The 19,255-nt window shown below is 37.2% G+C and overlaps 4 protein-coding genes and 1 long non-coding RNA gene across 5 annotated transcripts; 3 read left to right on the forward strand and 2 right to left on the reverse strand.

Annotated features, from left to right (window-relative positions):
* Positions 1-261: 261 nt before the first annotated feature.
* BRS1 (alpha/beta-Hydrolases superfamily protein) lies at positions 262-5,936 on the reverse strand. The gene is made up of 9 exons (XM_018127930.2): positions 5,443-5,936; positions 2,736-2,843; positions 2,473-2,568; positions 2,284-2,376; positions 2,100-2,185; positions 1,583-1,983; positions 1,396-1,491; positions 816-921; positions 262-685 (listed from the first exon to the last, which is right to left on the reverse strand). Exons 1-9 carry the CDS (start codon positions 5,708-5,710, stop codon positions 542-544), a joined length of 1,398 nt encoding a protein of 465 aa, XP_017983419.2. The 5' UTR covers positions 5,711-5,936; the 3' UTR covers positions 262-541.
* Positions 5,937-9,913: 3,977 nt separating this feature from the next.
* Positions 9,914-10,928, forward strand: LOC18587827 (uncharacterized). Its single transcript, XR_016028477.1, has 3 exons — positions 9,914-9,982; positions 10,608-10,765; positions 10,842-10,928. It is a non-coding gene; the product is annotated as an uncharacterized LOC18587827 (long non-coding RNA).
* Positions 10,929-11,024: 96 nt separating this feature from the next.
* On the forward strand, positions 11,025-11,627 carry LOC148760612 (uncharacterized). The gene is made up of 2 exons (XM_088810321.1): positions 11,025-11,098; positions 11,246-11,627. The coding sequence occupies exons 1-2, from the start codon at positions 11,025-11,027 to the stop codon at positions 11,625-11,627; spliced, it is 456 nt and encodes a 151-aa protein (XP_088666447.1).
* Positions 11,628-12,428: 801 nt separating this feature from the next.
* LOC18587828 (signal recognition particle receptor alpha subunit family protein) lies at positions 12,429-17,474 on the forward strand. The gene is made up of 10 exons (XM_007011845.3): positions 12,429-12,569; positions 13,098-14,083; positions 15,342-15,426; positions 15,520-15,615; positions 15,724-15,876; positions 15,967-16,074; positions 16,213-16,332; positions 16,744-16,869; positions 16,984-17,067; positions 17,172-17,474. Exons 2-10 carry the CDS (start codon positions 13,119-13,121, stop codon positions 17,295-17,297), a joined length of 1,863 nt encoding a protein of 620 aa, XP_007011907.3. The 5' UTR covers positions 12,429-12,569; positions 13,098-13,118; the 3' UTR covers positions 17,298-17,474.
* A 204-nt stretch (positions 17,475-17,678) lies between these two features.
* Positions 17,679-18,555, reverse strand: LOC18587829 (early nodulin-like protein 15). The gene is made up of 2 exons (XM_007011846.3): positions 18,296-18,555; positions 17,679-18,201 (listed from the first exon to the last, which is right to left on the reverse strand). The coding sequence occupies exons 1-2, from the start codon at positions 18,477-18,479 to the stop codon at positions 17,852-17,854; spliced, it is 534 nt and encodes a 177-aa protein (XP_007011908.1). The 5' UTR covers positions 18,480-18,555; the 3' UTR covers positions 17,679-17,851.
* Between the last annotated feature and the right edge of the window lie 700 nt (positions 18,556-19,255).

The raw sequence follows: 19,255 nt of genomic DNA on the forward strand, positions 1-19,255 counted from the left end.
GGGTTGTTTCTGGCAGGACCAGTTGACCATTAGATAGTTAGATAACGGAAGGTAGGAACCTTTAGTCCTGCTCCTAATGATTATAGTTGGCAATTAGTACTGCACATATCAACCGTTTATGTCCTGACAACAAGCTTTTGGCTAACATGTTACAGTATCATTTCTTTTAGGTGAAATTGCCTTGTTACAATCTTGTTTTCCTGGCAAGCAAACAGTGCAGAGGGCAATTTTCCCATTTGTTTTCAAGGTGAAAACTCGACATGCAAAATGGATTAATGCTCCGTTTCCTCAAGTTCTTTCAATTAACAATTCTAGTTCAGTTTCCATCATTTGGGCTTTGCCCGAACTGTGAAATGGAGAACTAAGTCTTTGGAGTAAATAATAAGAAATCCTAATTTCAATGAATCATTCCTAACTATAAAACGCCCATATATTAAATTATATGGGGATCTTGCTCTAACTGGTAGATTTGCATTTGCTCAACAAACTTAAAAGCTGAAACAATTGATCTTTCCCCGTCTTCTTAAGTAGAGAAAGTTCATTAAGACTTTGGCAATTCTTTCCCTGCCAAAAACGATTTGTAAAGAATGAAAGCTCTCTTGGGTTGGAATAGAGGAACTTCATGGCCAGCTCCTCTGACTGTAGCAAAAGTTAGTCCTTGATAAACTTCTGTCCATCCTCCAACCTACTCAATCATATATTGATTCAAACTGATTTTATATTTGGAAAAGAAAAAAAAAACAGAAGGAAAGACTAGGATGTACCACTAATAAAACCATTTCGGAAATCAGATATGGTGTGAGTATGTGAAATACCTGGTTGCCAGAGTACCACGGATACCAAGGAGTTTTGATGTGGAGGTTGAGGTGGCTGAGGGAAAACCTGGTGGCAGTCACAGGTACAACTGAATCTGTGTCACCGCTGCATTCAACGGAAGTCATTTATGGTACATTTAGTTCTTCGGAAAATGAAATCAGGTCCAAGTGCAGTGTGTAGACTAAAATCATGCAGCGACACAATCCTGTATGAATCTGATCAAGGACAGTCAAACACTCAACCTCTGAAGCCTAATTTCCTAGCAGTAACAAATGCCTATTGTTATTCATATGATTTGGACACATCTTGATATAAGCTTGCAGCTAGAAAACGGTGATTGTCAGCCTGTCTCACTGCCCCTTCTTTTACTGTGACTACAGGAAAAAGCCACTGCCAGTATCTGAAAATACGAAGTATCTTACTTTTTGAGTATTTTAGTATTTCCTTTTGTAGTATCCCATGGTCTTTTTCTTGTGTAAAAATTGCAGCCTGGTTCGTTTGTGTCCCCTACTTATTTTTTCTAACTCAGGAGCAGAACTTTAGAGATTTTGTATGAGGTCAGTGAAGTTTAGAACTCACCTGAAAACCCATATTCTTAGACCAGCTGCAATCAGCTCTTTGTATATTGGTAGGACAGAGTTTTCTGAATCCTTCCAGTTTTTGATGAGAACATCACTGTCCAATGGCAAAAAAGAGAATCATTTCTCAATCACCAAAACCACCCTTTTCAGAAAGAATTCAACTTAATGATAAAGTACGGAGAAACCTGCAAGCAGTCCATTTATAAGGAATCCCAGTTGTATTTGCATGCATAGCCTTTTGCACGTCGGGCCGATTATAGTATTTCTCAGCATAGTTTTCAGTACACGGATCATACCCCGAAACCCGTCTATGCAAAAGAGTATTTTTGAGCCTTATATGCCTGGCTGAGTTATTTGTTAACGCCAAGCAAGATGGGGTATAAATGCTGTATTGATCGATGTCTCCGAACTCGTGGTTCATGGCATAACTGACAGCATCATCACATTTTTGGGAACTTTTCTCTGCTGTGAAATTGCAATGTTTCATGATGGCTTTGTAGGTTCTATCTGATATCATGGAGTGGCTCCACCAAAATGCAACAGTCCCAATGCTGTCATAGTAATTGTCTGTAACAGCGTTTCCAACCTGTATGAGTTTCATTCAAAATCTCTCAAGTCCATGAACTTTATCTAGAGTTTCTGGTGATTGTTTCTGATATCTTAATATCTGATAAAAGTGAAAACCACGCTTGGCTTACTTACAATAAATCCTTTAAGATTGATGATTGGGTGCGAATAGGCTTTGTTGTAGTCATGGATTTTCTTGGCCAACTGGGGAACATAATGTCCTATGTAAACATTTACAATTTTGTCAGTTCAGAATATTTTTCTTAAAGCTTATTTAGCAACAAATTGAGTTATAACCAGTTGTTGCAGGTTCAGTTACCTGCATAACTTTCTCCAGCAATGTAAAATTCTCTGTGTTTGTATTGTGGAAATCTTGACATCCATCTGATGAGAAACATTAGAGCATCCTGAGCTGTGTCAACTCACAAACAAACTACCATCAGGATTAAAGAATGATGCTTCAAATGAGAGCAGTAAAAAAGCGATGGTTAGCTGCTAATATAAGCACCTGTCCGACTGTCTCCGGAGTCTTCAAGATTGGAGCTTATATTTGTGTAAGAGAATCCAACTCCAGCAGGTGACTCAAGGAACAGAATATTTGCTTCTGTAAACATAAACAAAACCAAATACTGTAAGTTTTATAAGGGAAAGAGTGCTGAAAAAAAGATGAGAACCTGCAAACATTACTAAAAATTTGTTCTACTTACTTCATGTGATTTTGCCATTTGGAAACCAAATTCAATACATACAGATTAGGTGTTTGATTGTTACCTTTATTCCATGAATACTGGTTGAGATAAACGGAGGAACCAGTTTTATTAATCCGAAATGGTCCAATTTCCTCTGATGCTCCATATGCCACTGATGAGCAACCTGGCCCTGCACAGTCAATCAGTGACAAATTAACTAGAAACTCAAACCCTTTAAGGTCAATTGGCTTATTTAATTAGAACAACCTGACAATCACTGAATTCATATACCACCATGTACTTTGGTTTTAACTAATTAAGCTCTGACAAGTTTATTTACCAAGCCAACTCAGAGACTGAAATATTTAAATAATGAGAAGAAATCACTTGATGGTTGTTTTTTCTTGATAAACCTAGATCATCATTCTGAACTTCAAATATGGTTGAATGTTAAGTAACATGACGCGAATAAACAAGCTTTATTAGTACTGCAACTGCAATAGTACTATATCTTGAATAGAGACTTGAGCAGTCTCTACAATCTTTGTATCAATGCAATCCTCTAATTAATCTAGATAAAAAAAATACAGATACAGGGGAGGAAATAATTTTTGAATAAGGGTGGAGTCAATTCATAATTGCAAAAGGAGGACAAAGTTTGAATTTTCTTTTTTTGAAGCAAGAACAGATGTGACCCTTGAATGAGAGGTTCATAGTTCAAAGATAGTAGTGATTTGAAGCAAGAATTTTTCCCAACCACAATAAACACATGCAATCAAAAATTGCATGATTTCAAGCAAGAAGAAATAGAGTAAAGTGGGGGTGTGACAACAATCGAAGAGTGGCCCAGTTTCAGTTCCACCATGTGATGCTTCTATTCCGGTCTAGCTCAGCTAACCACTTGGAGTAGGGTCAACCCTGTGTACATAGTGGAGCAGAAACAGGAGAAGTTGGGCCTGTCAAGATCAATGGAAATGACCGTTGCCCACAGTAGTTATTGGTGAAGTAATTTAGCTAATTAAGCACCTTTTTTTTTCCCATATCGCATCTTCCCAGATTTTGTACGAGCGAGAAAATGTTATCCCAATCTTCAAATTAATGCAAGGGGAAGAGAGTGTTGCTTCCTTAAAACTACTCAAAATTTAATGATATATTTGAACAAGATTGTCAAAGTGATAGTATTCAACAATCAAATCTATAGCAGTTCAGTCAATTTATCTACTCTAAACCATTAGGTAAGATTGCCATTTTCATCCTGTTAGGAAAAACATTTAATGGAGTCACTGAAGCGATCTGAGAAGGAACACCTACCCCCTTTGCTCTTCACAAAAAAAAAAAAAAAATATATATATATATATATATATATATACATAACACTGAGGAAACAGTTTAATTTCCTTCTGAGATGTCAGCTTCTGTTATTAATTCGCTAGATAGTGACCCATATTCTATATTTATAACACTAAGGAAACAGTTTAATTTCCTTCTGATGAGATGTCAGCTTCTGTTATTAATTCGCTAGATAGTGACCCACATTTTTATATTTCCCGTGGTTTAGTTTAATGAACTTTTAAGTGATTAATTACAAAAAAATATTTCAATTCCTCCCCCATTTCTGGGTCATAGCAGCTCGAGCAACCCCACATCATCATCACCATCACCTTCTCCTACTGAAATGCGCGTGCTTCAAAGAAACAAAGGAACAGTGGGAGTTGGTGGCAAACTTCTTTTCTTCCCTTTTTTGCTGCCTTCTCTATCTCAAGTCAACTCAAAGAAACAAAGAAGACGAGAAGAAAAGGAGAGACAGAGAAGGAGGGGTGGGGGGGGGGGGGGAGCGGCGTGCATCTTTTGTTTGCAGCAACATGAACAATTTTTGGACAGTTCTACTGGAAAAAGTTGGTTCACTTTGTGGTAGCTTTTAGGTTTTCCTTCTGGAAAAAAAAAAGAACAACTAGCAAATGCAAAGAAAGTTGAAAACAAAGTGACAAAGAAATTACACAGAGAGCTGCAAAGGCTTTTTTTGAGGCAACGGGTTTATTCAAAACAGGGAATAAACGTCAGTTGTAGAAGGAATAAAACCCTAAAAAGATACAGACAGAGAGAGATCACGAGGTCCCATGCGGGTTTATTTTTGGTTTTTCCTTTTTGGGTACCACGTAAACACAGTCGTTTTTACTATACACTTCTTTCCGCTTGAGCCTGAAGGTGCATTTTAGCTTGGGTTAAGGGGTCTTCGCTAGTTTGCTCTTGGAGTTGATGGGCGCAGTCTATATGGAATTGTGGATAGGGTGGGCATCGGCAATGGATTGGGACATGAGCTGGGACGTGCAGTGCGCAATGCTCCATTTATTGAGAGGCAGAGATATTTTTTGGCTCATCATTTTGGTATCAATGCCATTTTTTAAAGCACAGAACCAACAAAGAAACAAGACATTAATTGCATGGAAAATGATGTGTTCATCAGTCTACAGCATTGTGATTCGGGTGTGGGGGATTGTTTTTCCATGGAGAACTGTTTATGGGTTCTTAATTAGTCAATGTTCTTCAGTTTTATTTTGGTTCTTTTCCTTTTTAAGGAAAAAGAAATTACCATGGATATGGATTATTCAAGTTCTTTGATTTGAACATGTATGGCAAAATTAGCTAGACCATTCTTAATGACTTGAAAAAGAACATGAGAAAATGGATATTTCTCTATCAGGACAGTCTTACTTGTTGGACTATGGTAAAATGTAGCAACAGTGAAGAAAATAGAGGGAGTAGCTAGCTAGAAAGCTAGAAAGACTGACCTCCATTGAGCCAAAGAACTAGAGGTTTTTTCTCTGGAACTGTAATGGCTTCCGTCAGCCAGTAGAAGAGAGCTCGACCATGTTTCTCATTGACAGTAACGTAGCCTGAAAACTGAGAAAATGTCACTGGCGGTTGTCCTGGAAGAGATGAAATTCGATCGAGTTCTTGTTGTTTTGGCACAGCAGCAAGAATAATGCCGATGAGTGAAGAGAAGAACAGGTAAGATATTGAGATGACAAAGGCTTTGCTTTGACCCGTTGCTGCCATTTGCACCCTCGTTTTGAAAAATGAAGGGTACTGCTCTCACTCTTTCTCTCTCTGCTGTAATGTAAAACAGCTATGCTACGGCTCACTCAGAGATATTGATACATGTATAGGAACTGATCAGAGAAGATATGCAAGCCTGAATTGTAGATTTATATGGTGAATTATCAAGTCTGATGTTGCTGCATTACTACACTATTGCAGGGTTAGGCAGCTATGTGGACCTCTCTCTCTCTCTCTCTCAAGATTCAGATGAGAGAGAGTAGCCGGTCCTACAAGAGGCAATTTGAAAGCTGGATCCAAATTTGGTTAAAAACCCAGAAGCAACATCATAAATGCATCACAAGATTCTTTTTCTCTCTTGCCATACTGTAAAAATACCAATGACCAAGAAATTAGGGTCCAATGAAAGTATTTACTCTCTTAATCTGTAATCTTCATGGATATAGATCAGCAATCTTGAACTTGTTAACTTTAACAGTACTGATGGAGAGTGACAGACAGGTAAAATTGCCGTTGAATTAGTTTTTGTATGTTATCAGCAATATATAAAGTAATAATATAATCATTAAAACAATAGTTCTGGTATATACTAGTAGCAAATTGACCCTGTAAGGTGTTAATTTTATGTTTATTTAAAAAAATAAACAAAGTTATCATTTGAGCTTGGACTGAAAGTGGTCACTTAGAATAATAAGGTTTAAGCCAAGCTTGAGCTGCCTAGCTTATACTAAAACATTATTTTAACCATAGAATCTAAGCAGAGGAATACTCTCTCTCTCTCTCCCACAGCCTTTGTGGTCCAAAAAACAAAGATAGAAAGGCGGGTAATAAAGATTAATGGATGTGGGGTTGTGACTCTTGTGACCTTTCCTAAAGGCCTGTAGCCTTGATACTTTTGAATGGGGTACAACTGCAACAATTGGGAGGCAGTAAGCCTGAAGAAAGAGATGCTCATAGTCCCAACGAGCAGTCGTTATCAGATCTCTTTCTCAATAGGAATCATGCATGACCACCCTTTTGTTTCTTTTTCTAATTTGCATGAAGTTTTCTCGTGGTCTCAAAGCCTGCAAAAAGGCCAAGGTGGTTAAATTAAACTAGATTATTCGATTAGATGTGTTCTTGATTAAAAATTGGAGTAGTGTGACAGGGTTTGGTCAACTTTCCAATTATTGTTGCATCCTCCTTAACATCCCCATTAAAATTTGTCAATGGAAGTTGTTCAAACCCCTTTTACCAAATTCTTTCCCAAAGGCAGCAAACGTGCCTAATTTACAATTCTTTAATCCTTATTAAGTAGGGTAACTGTTCAGGATTTACCAAAGGTAGTTGACAGACAAAATTTTCACATGTTGAACTATACTATTAATTCCTACCTCTTCTTTCCTCTTTCCTTGAAGAAATTAATGAACTGGATATACATGCATGCATGCATGCATGCATCCTTTTCTGTGAGATTAAGCTGGCAAATATATGAAATTCTTCAGCAGCAAGGAATAGAGATCGAGGTATACGCGTCCACCGCCGCCTGCATGTGCATGAACATTAATGCCCTGTCCTCTTACTAAATGTCAAATAATCGGCTAAATTGCAGGATGAAAATCCCCTGAGCTTGAAACTCACATAATAAGAACAAAAGAACTTGTCCATTGCCGTCCATTCTGATGATTATGATTATTAGTATTAGTATGTGTGTGTGTATATATATATATATATATATATATATATATATATATATATGTTTGGAGACCAGTCTCAACCCCACATGCAGGGACTGCAAATGGAGGGTTCTTTTCAACGCTGGAACAGCTAGCTAACGAATTCTACACCCCAAAGTCAGTCAGAGACCTAATTATAACTTTTGCTTGCTTTTGTAAACTCTTTAACATGAGATCTGGCCCATGATTTCCGAGATGTTGTTTCCACAGTCTCTTTTACAGTATTCTTTTTCCAATCGTTTCCATGTGTACAGCACGGATCCCCATATGCATGCAAGCATGCAGAATTAACATCTCCACATCCCACAATTTCTCTACTTTGCTTCATCACTATCAATGCATATGCTTTGCTATATCTGCCCTGGAACCTTCTCATCCCTAGATTTAATTCCTTAAATGTATTCAATTCTGAAGAATATGTATTAAGATATATACATGCATGCTTGGCATCCTCAACTGGACATTTTAATATTACTTGTCTTTCATCTCTATCTGGTCAAAGTTTCATCATAATTTATAATTGCACCAAGGAAATTTGGGTATTAATTTAAAAACACTTCTCTGTATTTATTCTTTTGGATCCTTGTCATGCATAGCTCATGTCAAAGTAAATCAATGACTTATCTAGTTGTCTTGAAGCTTGAAAATCTAGATTCGAGTTTAGAAACTACCAATAAGAGTACGTTAGTAACAAACTTTCATTCAATCACATCTTTAGAGAAGCAAACTCAATGACTAATGGAATGACGAAATCAAAAATGTTATTCTACATTTTGTAAAGTCCTTATCTTACGGGTTTCTTTCTCATATTTTATAAAAGATATAAAATACCCTAAGATGATATATTACATTTTAAATTCCTTTCATTACAAGATCAAGTTTGATCTATAGCATTATCTACTTCTATCAGTCAAAATAAAAAGAATATATACACAGAATCTTTGGGCCTTGCATGTATTTGGTTGAAAAATATGCAGGAAAGATCAATATGCCGAGCGTGACCTAAGCGATCCAGCCATGTATGAACGGATCATTATATACAGAGATGTCCCAACAGCCACGGCACCGCAGTTTTGACCCCATTTTGTCGCCTTAATAAAATCATTCATGGATGTAATTTCTTGGTCGTCCGCATTCATGAAGCCAGCAGATAATACAATCAGATCACATTAAAGACAAACAAGAGAATAAAAGATTGGGGAAGAGGGAAAGGAGGAGTTGGTATGGGGAGATGGAAGTGGCTTGTCTTCAATATGAGTAGTTGGGCAGTTATGTCGGCATTGGTTTCGCTTTAAAGTTTAAACTGCGCTCATGTCTCTAGGACTCTCGAGGCCTTTCGGGCTGGCATTGTCCACTCCTGCAGGATTCTAAAATTTGTCGCCATATATATATAGCTTCCGAATGTCAACTTAGGTAAATGGGTGGATATAAGGTAGCAATCAAACAAGATTGATTCGATAGACGTGATTAAGGATAATGGGACACCCCTTAACTCCAGGACAAAGTAGAACAACTTGCATTGAAAGACTGACCATATTCAGTTTTGGAGTAACCAGTTTATGGCCATTGAATGAGCTCTCTCATTAATTCCATGTAAACCAAACCAATCATTCAGATCGATGCAGACTCCTTGGGCTGCCTTTCATTTCGAAAATGTTGTTTTGGGATTTGGGTATTTGCCCAAAATATGTTGTGAACCTTCTGTTTCTTGATAGTGATATGAAAAGATGATAGGTGAGATATGGAATCTCCTTTTTGGGTAGACGATTATTAGGTTATGCATGTAGATTGATAACTTCTAAAACAACAAAAAGGGGAAAAAGGATAACAGTATTAGTTTGCTAATGGTCATTGGTCACAACTCGGTTGGAATGTAGACAAAGTTTGATGTGACTTATTACTTAACGGGCGTCGTGAGATAGAGCCAATGACCGTAGCCTTTTATGTCAACCATTTTTGCTCTCCTTTTCTTTTGGATCGTGATCAGGAATCACGTCGGTTGGAATCAAGCACATTTCATATACTGATAATTAACCATGGCTAATAAAACATTAATTATTTGTACTGCACAATGCTATGTGCGTGTGGATCTGCAAGTGTAATCATGCATTCTGGGTCCATGAGGAGGAAGCTGTTAAAAAGAAAGACAAAGGCCCAAAGGCAACAGGGTCAATGAAACCAGGTCGTAGCCCGGTATAATGTGGCAGAAATATTTGATACGTCTGTTTCGACATTGGGAAATAGGATTTTGGAAGGAGGACATTAGGACCCAACAACAGTAGCAATGCCTTTAAACTTGCATCCTAGTGGACAAAAAGTCCATCCAGGCCCAACTAGATAGTGTGTGTATCAGTCTGGATACTGTATCTATTGCCTAAACTTGGAAAAATAGATTAGGGAAGGAACATGTCACAGTTAGCACTGTAACATTCGGAAGCGGACCCGTCAGAATGCCAAATCACCGTTTCAAAGCATGAAAATTTTTATTCTAAGGGAATTGGGTGAGGTTGGCCAAATTTGGGGATACCAATGGCAATTTTCAACACACAGGGAGAAGGTGAGTGAGTGTCTTTGTACTGTTATCAAAGCCCATGGACGAAATATGTCCCGGAAAATATATGAATAATTGAAGAAATTTACTAATTAATTAACTACCCATTGTGGGTTAATTAGCATATATGGTACCTTTTAGATTTCCTGTTACAGCAATAGTTCAATCCGAACCTCAGCGTTCTTGTCAATAGAATAAGCTGTTTCAGTTCATTGTAGACATTATTTGACTGTTTACTTGCATAGTTAAGCTAGTTTTAAAGTTTGATTAAATGTCAATTAGAAGAGCAAAATCCTGCCTTCGGTTCTAGGACAACTTTCTTCTGTTTTTGGGTCGAGTGTAACTGTGTAAGCATGGCTTGCTTCTCTGTGTATCTGGGCCAAAAGCGACTTGTCATTTTCTGGTCTTTGCCCACTGTTTTTTATTGTACCATGGAAAAAAATGGCTTGGTTTTTTATGTGCCCCCTTCCTGAAATGGTAAACTTTAGTTACAGCAATAACCACAGAATGGAATATTTCCCTTTTGGCAAATATAGATGGTAAGCTGAATCAGAACTGCCAAGTTTCAATAGATAGCACATCACCTACTATCCATCAGTTATTGTATATATAACATCATTATGTATTTCAGAAGGATGTGTGCAAATCATTGTTCAACCAGCAGGAAAGGAGCAAATGAATCCATTTGGTGATGCTCTATATGGAGCTGGGACTGATTTGATCAAAACCGAATTGGGTGCCTACGGGGAGAAGCTCTTTAGATCAGGCTCAGCCTATGTGCCGGGCAATGTAAGATTTATAAGTTCTAAGCAGATGGTTTTCCTTGAATGATGATTCTTAGTCTTGCTTGTGAAACATATTGCAGATCAGCAGATACTTCTCCAATCCCCAGTATTACTTTCAAGTGAGTGATCAGTATGTGATGAACAAATTGAAGTTAATTCTGTTCCCATTCCTGCATAAGGTATATGCAATAGCAAGTAAATATTACCTTCTGTTTCCATCTCAGAAGTTGACACACTCTTTCTTTTTCCTCCAGGGACACTGGATGAGAGCAACAGAAACAGTAGGGGGTGAATTCTCTTACAAGCCTCCAATTCATGACATAAATGCACCTGATCTGTACATCCCATAGATGGCATTTGGCACTTATGTGGTTCTAGCGGGCTTCTTTCTAGGCATCAATGGAAAGCAAGTCCAACCTCCCTTTTAATCTTCTTGTTTCGTTTAAACCATTTGGCAAATATAACAAATTTCCTTGTTTTCCAGATTTAGTCCTGAAGCTGTAGGCCTGCAAGCTACGAATGGACTGCTTTGCTGGTTATTCCAAGTCCTTCTACTCGAAGCAACACTGCATACACTTGGAGACGGAGACGTGCCATTGCTCGACATCATTGCTTATGGAGGGTACAGTTTTGCTGTAGTTTCGGTTGTTCTACTCTGCAGGATCCTATGGAGTCACTGCTTCTATGTAGTTACATTGTGGGAATGTTTCTGTATGGGAATGCTGCTTGTGAAGATCATGAAGAGAATTCTGATTGCGGAGGTGAGAAGGTCTGAGAACCATTCAAGCAAACGCCATTATCTTCTACTTCTAGTAGCTGTTGCTCAGGTCCCATTGCTCTTTTGGCTTGGAAATATTGCTGTGTGAGTTCTAACAAGTAACAACCTGATTGGGGGCTGATTGATTTGTCCATAACATTATGCTTTAAATGCAGTTATGAAAATAATAATAATAAAATTATATCAAAGATTTAGATTATATGGATTTCTATTAATCAAAATTTTAATGTCATCATTATACTAAATTCACGATATATATGAAAAATCTTAAAAAAAAAAAAAGATTCGAATCTTAAAATTTCACGTATCTTAAGCATTATAAAATTATGAATTTTATCGATAAAATATTAATAAATTTGTTAATATTGAAAATTATGATGAATTTTTTATTTATAAAAAATAATTTTTAATAATACTACATCATTTGTGGTATAATACTTTGTCAGTGAATCTAATATGAATTATAATTTAATTTAATAATATTAAAATTTAAAATCCAAATCCACCGAATTAGCTATAAGTAAGAGTGTAGGTCGCAACCTAATACCCCACGGTCCCATTCAGAATTGGAATCCTCGTCAGACCGCAAACTCTTATCTTCTGCCTTGTCATCGTGCGCTCCAGAACGCAGCGTTGCGATACAGTGGAAACTTCCCGACACGTGGCGCACAGAGTAACTCCAGGGAAAACGCTGTTTAAATAGATATTTTAACCGCCACGTAAAACGTTGGTGGTCGGAGACAGTTTTTTTTTTTTTTTATGTGTTTTTTTACAGTGGCGTGCGCCAATGCTTAAAACGCCCGACGAATCTGGTCAGACCCAGATTCAATTTTTACTACACTTCCAAAAACTCTTTATTTATTTATTTGTTAATTAACTCCTGATAATAAAAAATAATAATAAAGACCTATATATAGCCCAAAGCAAAAACTTCCTCAATTTGAATTTTCCTTTTTTTTTTAGATTTTTTCTCTTTCAAATTACACCTTCTTATTTGTAGGATTCGTAAGATTTCCAAGGAAGAGTTCAGGTATTTTTCCTTCTTATTATCTGTTGGGTGTTTACGAGAATTTGGTTTGTTTTCGAATTTTTTTATAGGTTTGGTCTTTGATTTTGTTTGCCTTTGAGGTTTCGATTTAATTCTGATTGATTGATCTATTAGTCAGGGTCTCAAATTCGAATCTTGGTATCATTTTGTTTTGTATCTGAAAAATTGCAGATTGTAGGTTGGATTTTCAATTGCGGATCATGAGTTTTCTTTTTCTTTTTTTTTTTATTATTGTTCCTGTTCCAATGAGAAAAAGATCCGCTCTTTTAAAGACCCTTTTTTTATAATTTGCTTATTGGAATGAATAATTGTCAAAATCCATGCTTTCTTGGTTTAATTTCTGAAATATTTTTGGGGGTGTTTTTATTTAATCTGCGATTATTTCCAAAGGAGAGGGAAAAGGCAAATGAATTTAAAAATTTGTAGCTGAAAAAGTTTCTTTCTTGGAAATTTATGCTTTTTAAATTGTTTGGGTATCTGAATTTTGAGTTTTATTTGACTATATTGCAGGAGATTTGCTGAAATCAAAAGATGTTAGAGCAGTTGCTGATATTTACCAGGGGAGGGTTAATCCTCTGGACATGTAAAGAGCTTGGGAATGCTCTTAAAGGGTCACCAATTGACACCCTGATCCGGTCCTGTCTGTTGGAGGAGCGCTCTGGTGCTGCATCATATAACTATGATGCCCCTGGTGCTTCTTACACCCTCAAATGGACCTTCCATAATGAGCTTGGCCTTGTTTTTGTTGCTGTCTATCAGCGTATTCTCCATCTTTTGTATGTGGACGATCTTCTTGCATTGGTGAGGCGTGAGTTTTCGAAGATTTATGATCCTAAGAGGACACTGTATAATGATTTTGATGAAACTTTTAGGCAGCTTAGGAGGGAGGCAGAAGCTAGGGCTGAGGAGTTTAAGAAATCAAAACAGATGGTTAAACCTGTGAATAACAATAAGAAGCAAGGGCAGGTGCAAAAAGCTGGTTTTGATAAAGGAAGTAAGAAGAGTGAGGGTGGCTTGGCTGCTGATGGTGGGGATGGTGATAAAGTGAAAGGCCGTAAATTGGAGAATGGACACTCCAATGGTAATCATGTTGAGATTGAAGAACCTAGGATGATAGGTGTTGTTAACGGTAAAGAAAATACTAGTTCCAATATTAGTGCTTTCGATGTAAGTAAGCTTCAGAAAAGAACTAAAGGTGGAAAGAAAACTGATACTGTTGTTAACAAGGGTTCCAAGGTGGACCCTAAGAAAAAAGTAGCAAAGAAGAATAGAGTTTGGGACGATGCACCTCCAGAGACGAAATTGGACTTTACTGATCCACTGGATGGAAATGGAAATGAGAATATAGAGGTTGTTGCAGCTGATCAAGGTGAAAGTATGATGGACATTGAAGAGATTATCAGCAGTGATAGTGAAAGTGAAGAAGATGACAATGTGGGGAAGGATAGCAAGCCTGAAGCAAAGAAAAAGGGTTGGTTTTCCTCCATGTTCCAGAGGTATTTGTTGTACTTTATCCTCCCTTTGATGTAGTTTCTTCTTTTAGCTCATAATTTCTATTCTAGGATATATTTGTTCTGTCTTCATGAAGAGTGAAATTGGAGCTCCTTTTTTTTGGGTAAAGCCTTCATGGCTTTTGTTTTATCATGTTCAGATACTCGTCATAAAGCATGTCCCGACTAGTTTTATTTATTTTCATAGAACCTTACAACTTGAGTTGGAAATGTTTCTTTTATAGAGTTGATCTTTTTGATATTGCCATTATGTGCTTATATAATTTACATTGCAAAAGATGGCATTAGTAGTCAATGTATGATATTTCTTCTGCTAGGCATCACCACTTAAAGAATGAAAGATTTTTAGACATCATTTGCTTGTATCATGTTATATATTCCAGTCCCAAAGAGTTATACACTCCTTTTTGTTTCCCATCGTATGGTGAACTCTTAGGTAGAGTTTGGTATGAGGGAAGTGGGAGCACATTCCCTTCAAAGTGCTCAATTAAATTACATTGCAGTGTTTGTTTTGCAACAGATCACAACAATGTAAGATTGCAATGCAATCACATTACAACCAAGAGATGTAATGTGATTGCAGACCAAAACCAATACAATCACATTACATTGCACTCTGTAATATTCTTAAAGACACTTTTACCTTTCTACTTTATTATCTTGTTAAAAACATTTTATAACGTTATAATTAAAATAACAATATTAAAATAAAATATATAATATAAAAATAAAAAATTAAATTAAAATAAAATATATAATATTAAAAATTGTATTAAAAAATGAAAATAAAATATATAAGATTATAATAAGAAATAAAAATAAAACATATGACATTAAAAATATATTTAAGAGATGATATTATATAAAAACTAATAATAAAAAATACAAGTATATTAAACTTGCATTTTAATAAATAGGGGTAATTTTGAAAATTAACATTACATTCCTAGCAAAGTACTTGTAAACCAAACGCTGTAATGTTATCCTCTCTACATTTTAATCATTATTTTGCTTGCATACCAAACACTACAATGTTATTTTTCCTGCAATCACATTGCTTGTAATCACATTACTTACAATCACATTGCATTGTAAAGTACCAAGCGCCACCTTATTGTGTTTCACTTGGGCTTTGCACCACCTCTACCGTAAGCTTTTATCATCACCATCCAATTTCGTTGTAAATTGTTGAATTTATGATGCAATTGCATCACTTATTCATTTTCTACTTCCTTGGGCTCAGTATTGCGGGAAAGGCAAATTTGGAGAAGGCAGACCTAGAACCAGCTTTGAAGGCTCTCAAAGATAGGCTTATGACAAAGAATGTGGTATGTCTTCTTCTAATATAACACTCTTGATTTCCAATGGATTGGTACCTTTCAATGTTTATAGGATTGCTTACGTATATGTGGCATTCACAGGCTGAGGAGATAGCAGAGAAGCTTTGTGAATCAGTAGCTGCAAGTCTTGAAGGAAAAAAGCTGGCCTCATTCACAAGGATCTCTTCAACAGTGCAGGTCTACAATTTTTTCATCTTTTACAATTGGACTCAATTTTGTTTCCTTTTTTTTTCCTGCTTTTTGATTGCCTATAAATTTAATGGAGAATGGTAATTGTGACTGCAGGCTGCAATGGAAGAAGCTCTTATTCGTATTTTAACTCCTAGACGCTCCATTGACATACTGAGGGATGTGCATGCTGCCAAGGAACAGAGGAAGCCATATGTTGTTGTCTTTGTTGGTGTTAATGGAGTTGGGAAATCAACAAATCTAGCCAAGGTTTAGCTGATTTAAGTGCACTATATGTAGATATGTCCCCAGGGACATGCCTTCTGGTCAGGCTGGCTAACCTCAAGTGTTACTGTGCAGGTCGCTTACTGGCTTCTGCAGCACAATGTTAGTGTTATGATGGCTGCTTGTGATACATTCCGGTCTGGAGCTGTTGAGCAGCTGCGAACTCATGCACGTAGACTTCAGGTATTACATTAATCGTAAATGTTATATTTTCAGCATATTGGGCCTCATCTTGCTCCAAGGTGGTTTGCTTTGTGTAATGACAAGTATCATTGGTATAGCTACTCTTTTATATCTGACTTGTTACTTGCTGCCTGCTAGATTCCTATATTTGAGAAAGGGTACGAGAAAGATCCTGCAATTGTAGCAAAGGAAGCAATTCAGGAGGCCACTCGTAATGGTTCAGATGTTGTTCTTGTTGATACAGCTGGGCGGATGCAGGTATCTTCTAATCAGTCAATTCATTTCTGTGGACTTTTATACTTTGGGTAGTGCTTGGTGGGTGCTTCATTCATACTTTCTATTGCTTTCAGAATCCTGAAAATAAAAAGTATGATGGTTCTGATTAAGGGTCAAGATAGTGGTATAACTTTTGCAATGGCAACCAATTGCATTCAATACATTATTTACTCTGAAATTGAATGGAACAAACTAGAAGATGTCTAGATAACCCATTCAAAACAGGTTTGCTTTCAAGAACTAGAGAAGGACCAGTTATATTGGTTTTGCTATAGGCAGTGAGACGACCAATTGAGCTATTTTGCTTTGAAGGATATTTAAATGCAATCCTAGCTATATTGCTTTTCTTTGTTACCACTGTTATGTTATTAATATCCATGTTATGCTTATCAGGATAATGAACCATTAATGAGAGCTCTCTCGAAGCTTATATACCTCAACAATCCGGATCTTGTCTTATTTGTTGGAGAGGCACTAGTTGGGAATGATGCTGTTGACCAGTTGTCAAAATTCAACCAGGTTTGCTTTCACGTTTAAACATTTTGTCTGTCGTATTCAAAATTTCAAATCTATTGGTTGTACCTATGTTACTAAATCTATGTTATAAAGCAGTGAGTCTTGCTCTTCTTGCAGAAATTGGCTGACCTCTCTACTTCTCCTACTCCAAGATTGATAGATGGGATTTTGCTCACTAAGTTTGACACTATTGATGACAAGGTAAAATGAGTTTGAATCCGAGAAGGTTTTTTATATTTTGGTTGCTATGGGAATCTCACACTGCCATTTATCTTACTTTTGGCGTATAACTGAAATTGACGTAGGTTGGGGCAGCATTGTCGATGGTCTACGTCTCAGGAGCGCCGGTTATGTTTGTTGGCTGTGGCCAGTCATATACAGACCTGAAGAAACTCAATGTCAAATCAATAGTCAAGACCCTGCTGAAATGAGTGACTGCTTGATGAAAATCCTCAATTTCATTGCAATGCTCGAACTTCAAATACTGTTTCTTTGGCTGTGACTTTGTGTTACTTTAATGGAGGTGCATCAGTCCCTTACGGCTGTTCATTTATTTGTAGATCTTGAATTTATCCGAGTTTGGTAGCCTTATCTATCTCTTCTTCTCATGTCTGCTGAAAGATTAGTATTACAGTGAGGACTGTTTGTGAATGTGCCCCTTCTGCCCACCACACCCTGTCAAGGATTGAAAGCCTTTTCTTCAATATTTGGTCAGTGGTTGTGAACCTGGCCTTGATGTCCAAATAGTCGAATGATTAGATATAATGAGAACAACTCGATTAAGTGAAATGTAGGAATAAATAAAGGGTCGATTTAAGCAGGAAAAGAATAAATAATTCATATATGCTTCCACTCCAATCTCTGGAAAGAATAATCTAATGTAAGAATACAAAAATTTCCTTCTATAATCATTTGAATGATTCCTCAAGCAGCAGCAATTGATTGAATCTCTCTCTCTCTCATAACAAAGCCGACGTCTAGTTTTTCAAAACAGAGACAGCGCCGTTAGAACCCCCAACATAACCACCAAGCCACTTTTCAAGCTAACGCAACTGCTCGTTGGAGCCACCGCAGGGCCCTCAAACTCCATCGGAGAAGGTGCCGGTGAGACTCCCATGAACTGGCTTCTTGCAGACATAACCACGACGATCAGTTTCTGTCCCTTTTGGCAGTGTCCCTCAGCTCCACTGATAAAATAGTATGCCCCAGACCTCTCAAGCTTCACCTTAGTGTTGCCATCCTTGTGTGCAGCTATAGGGCTCGATGTGTTGCATGTTTCATAGTCTTTTTTACTCACCTGGAGCACCGAGTCCTTGCTGGGATCATAACTCCAAACTGCAAAAACAAGAAACAAGATCGGATGAGTAAAAGAAAAGATCCAGATGAGAAAATGAAAGAAAAGTTTGATAATGAGTGGTTATTCTTGTACCTAAAGAGTCTCCAATCTGGAAACGAGAAGCTCCAGCCCATTTGTTAAGAGAGTCGGATTCAGATGAAGGGATTTTCCAAGCGTTGGCTTTGCCTCCAACTAAGTGTTCCCCTGCTTCTGTTAAGGTTAAGAAGACAGAAACAAGCAGCACTGCAGACAACAACAAACCTCTGCTTGCGGCCATGTTTGTTTATATATGCTTTTCGAAAATAGTTTTGAAGAGTGTGTATGTGAGGCAGATGGAGAGGAGGATGTGGGAAAAGTGAGGAACATGGAAGCAATTTATAGTGGGCAAATGCGAACCCAGAGAGAAAAAGAGCCGTTGTGGTTGCATCAGGTTCAAAAGAGTAAAGAGACTAGAGGGAGACTATTATTAGTTATTGCTTTGGGAATTGTCAAAAATTGAGCAGTTTCATTGTGGCCTACTCTGTCATTTTGCCGTTGGAATTGCTTGAGCTGCCAGCCCATTTCTCAAGACGGATTCCTGCTTGCCACATTTCATGATTCTCAGTGTGACTAATTTCAAATGTCAATAAAATGAGTAGTAGACTAATAACCCAGAATTTTGAGCAATCTTTGGGTCCTTCACATGGTGGGAGGATGGACAGCCATTGCTTGTAGGCTTTGATAAGTGTTTCCAAGTCCATTCAATTCTGCCAATGAGCCCAACTTCTCTGCTTACCCCACAAAGAAAAACTGATTTACTTATCTGGAAAACAGTCGGGGTGGGGAGGTTTTAACTTTTGATTGAAACTTCTCTGGAAATGCACTAACAATGAGATTGAGAGAAACAAAATCAAAAAGTAAATTTGTTACACACATTGTTCTTTTCATTCTAAAGATTTCTGGGATTATGCAATTCAGGTTTCAGTGTTTATATGTACATACATAAGGATCATTTAAACTTGATTACTACTATATAGTTTGTAACTTGGAGATTTGATTACCTTACAAAGATAA

Source organism: Theobroma cacao, chromosome 9 (genome assembly GCF_053813885.1).
Source record: "Theobroma cacao isolate CCN51 chromosome 9, ASM5381388v1, whole genome shotgun sequence".
Taxonomy (NCBI): domain Eukaryota; kingdom Viridiplantae; phylum Streptophyta; class Magnoliopsida; order Malvales; family Malvaceae; genus Theobroma; species Theobroma cacao.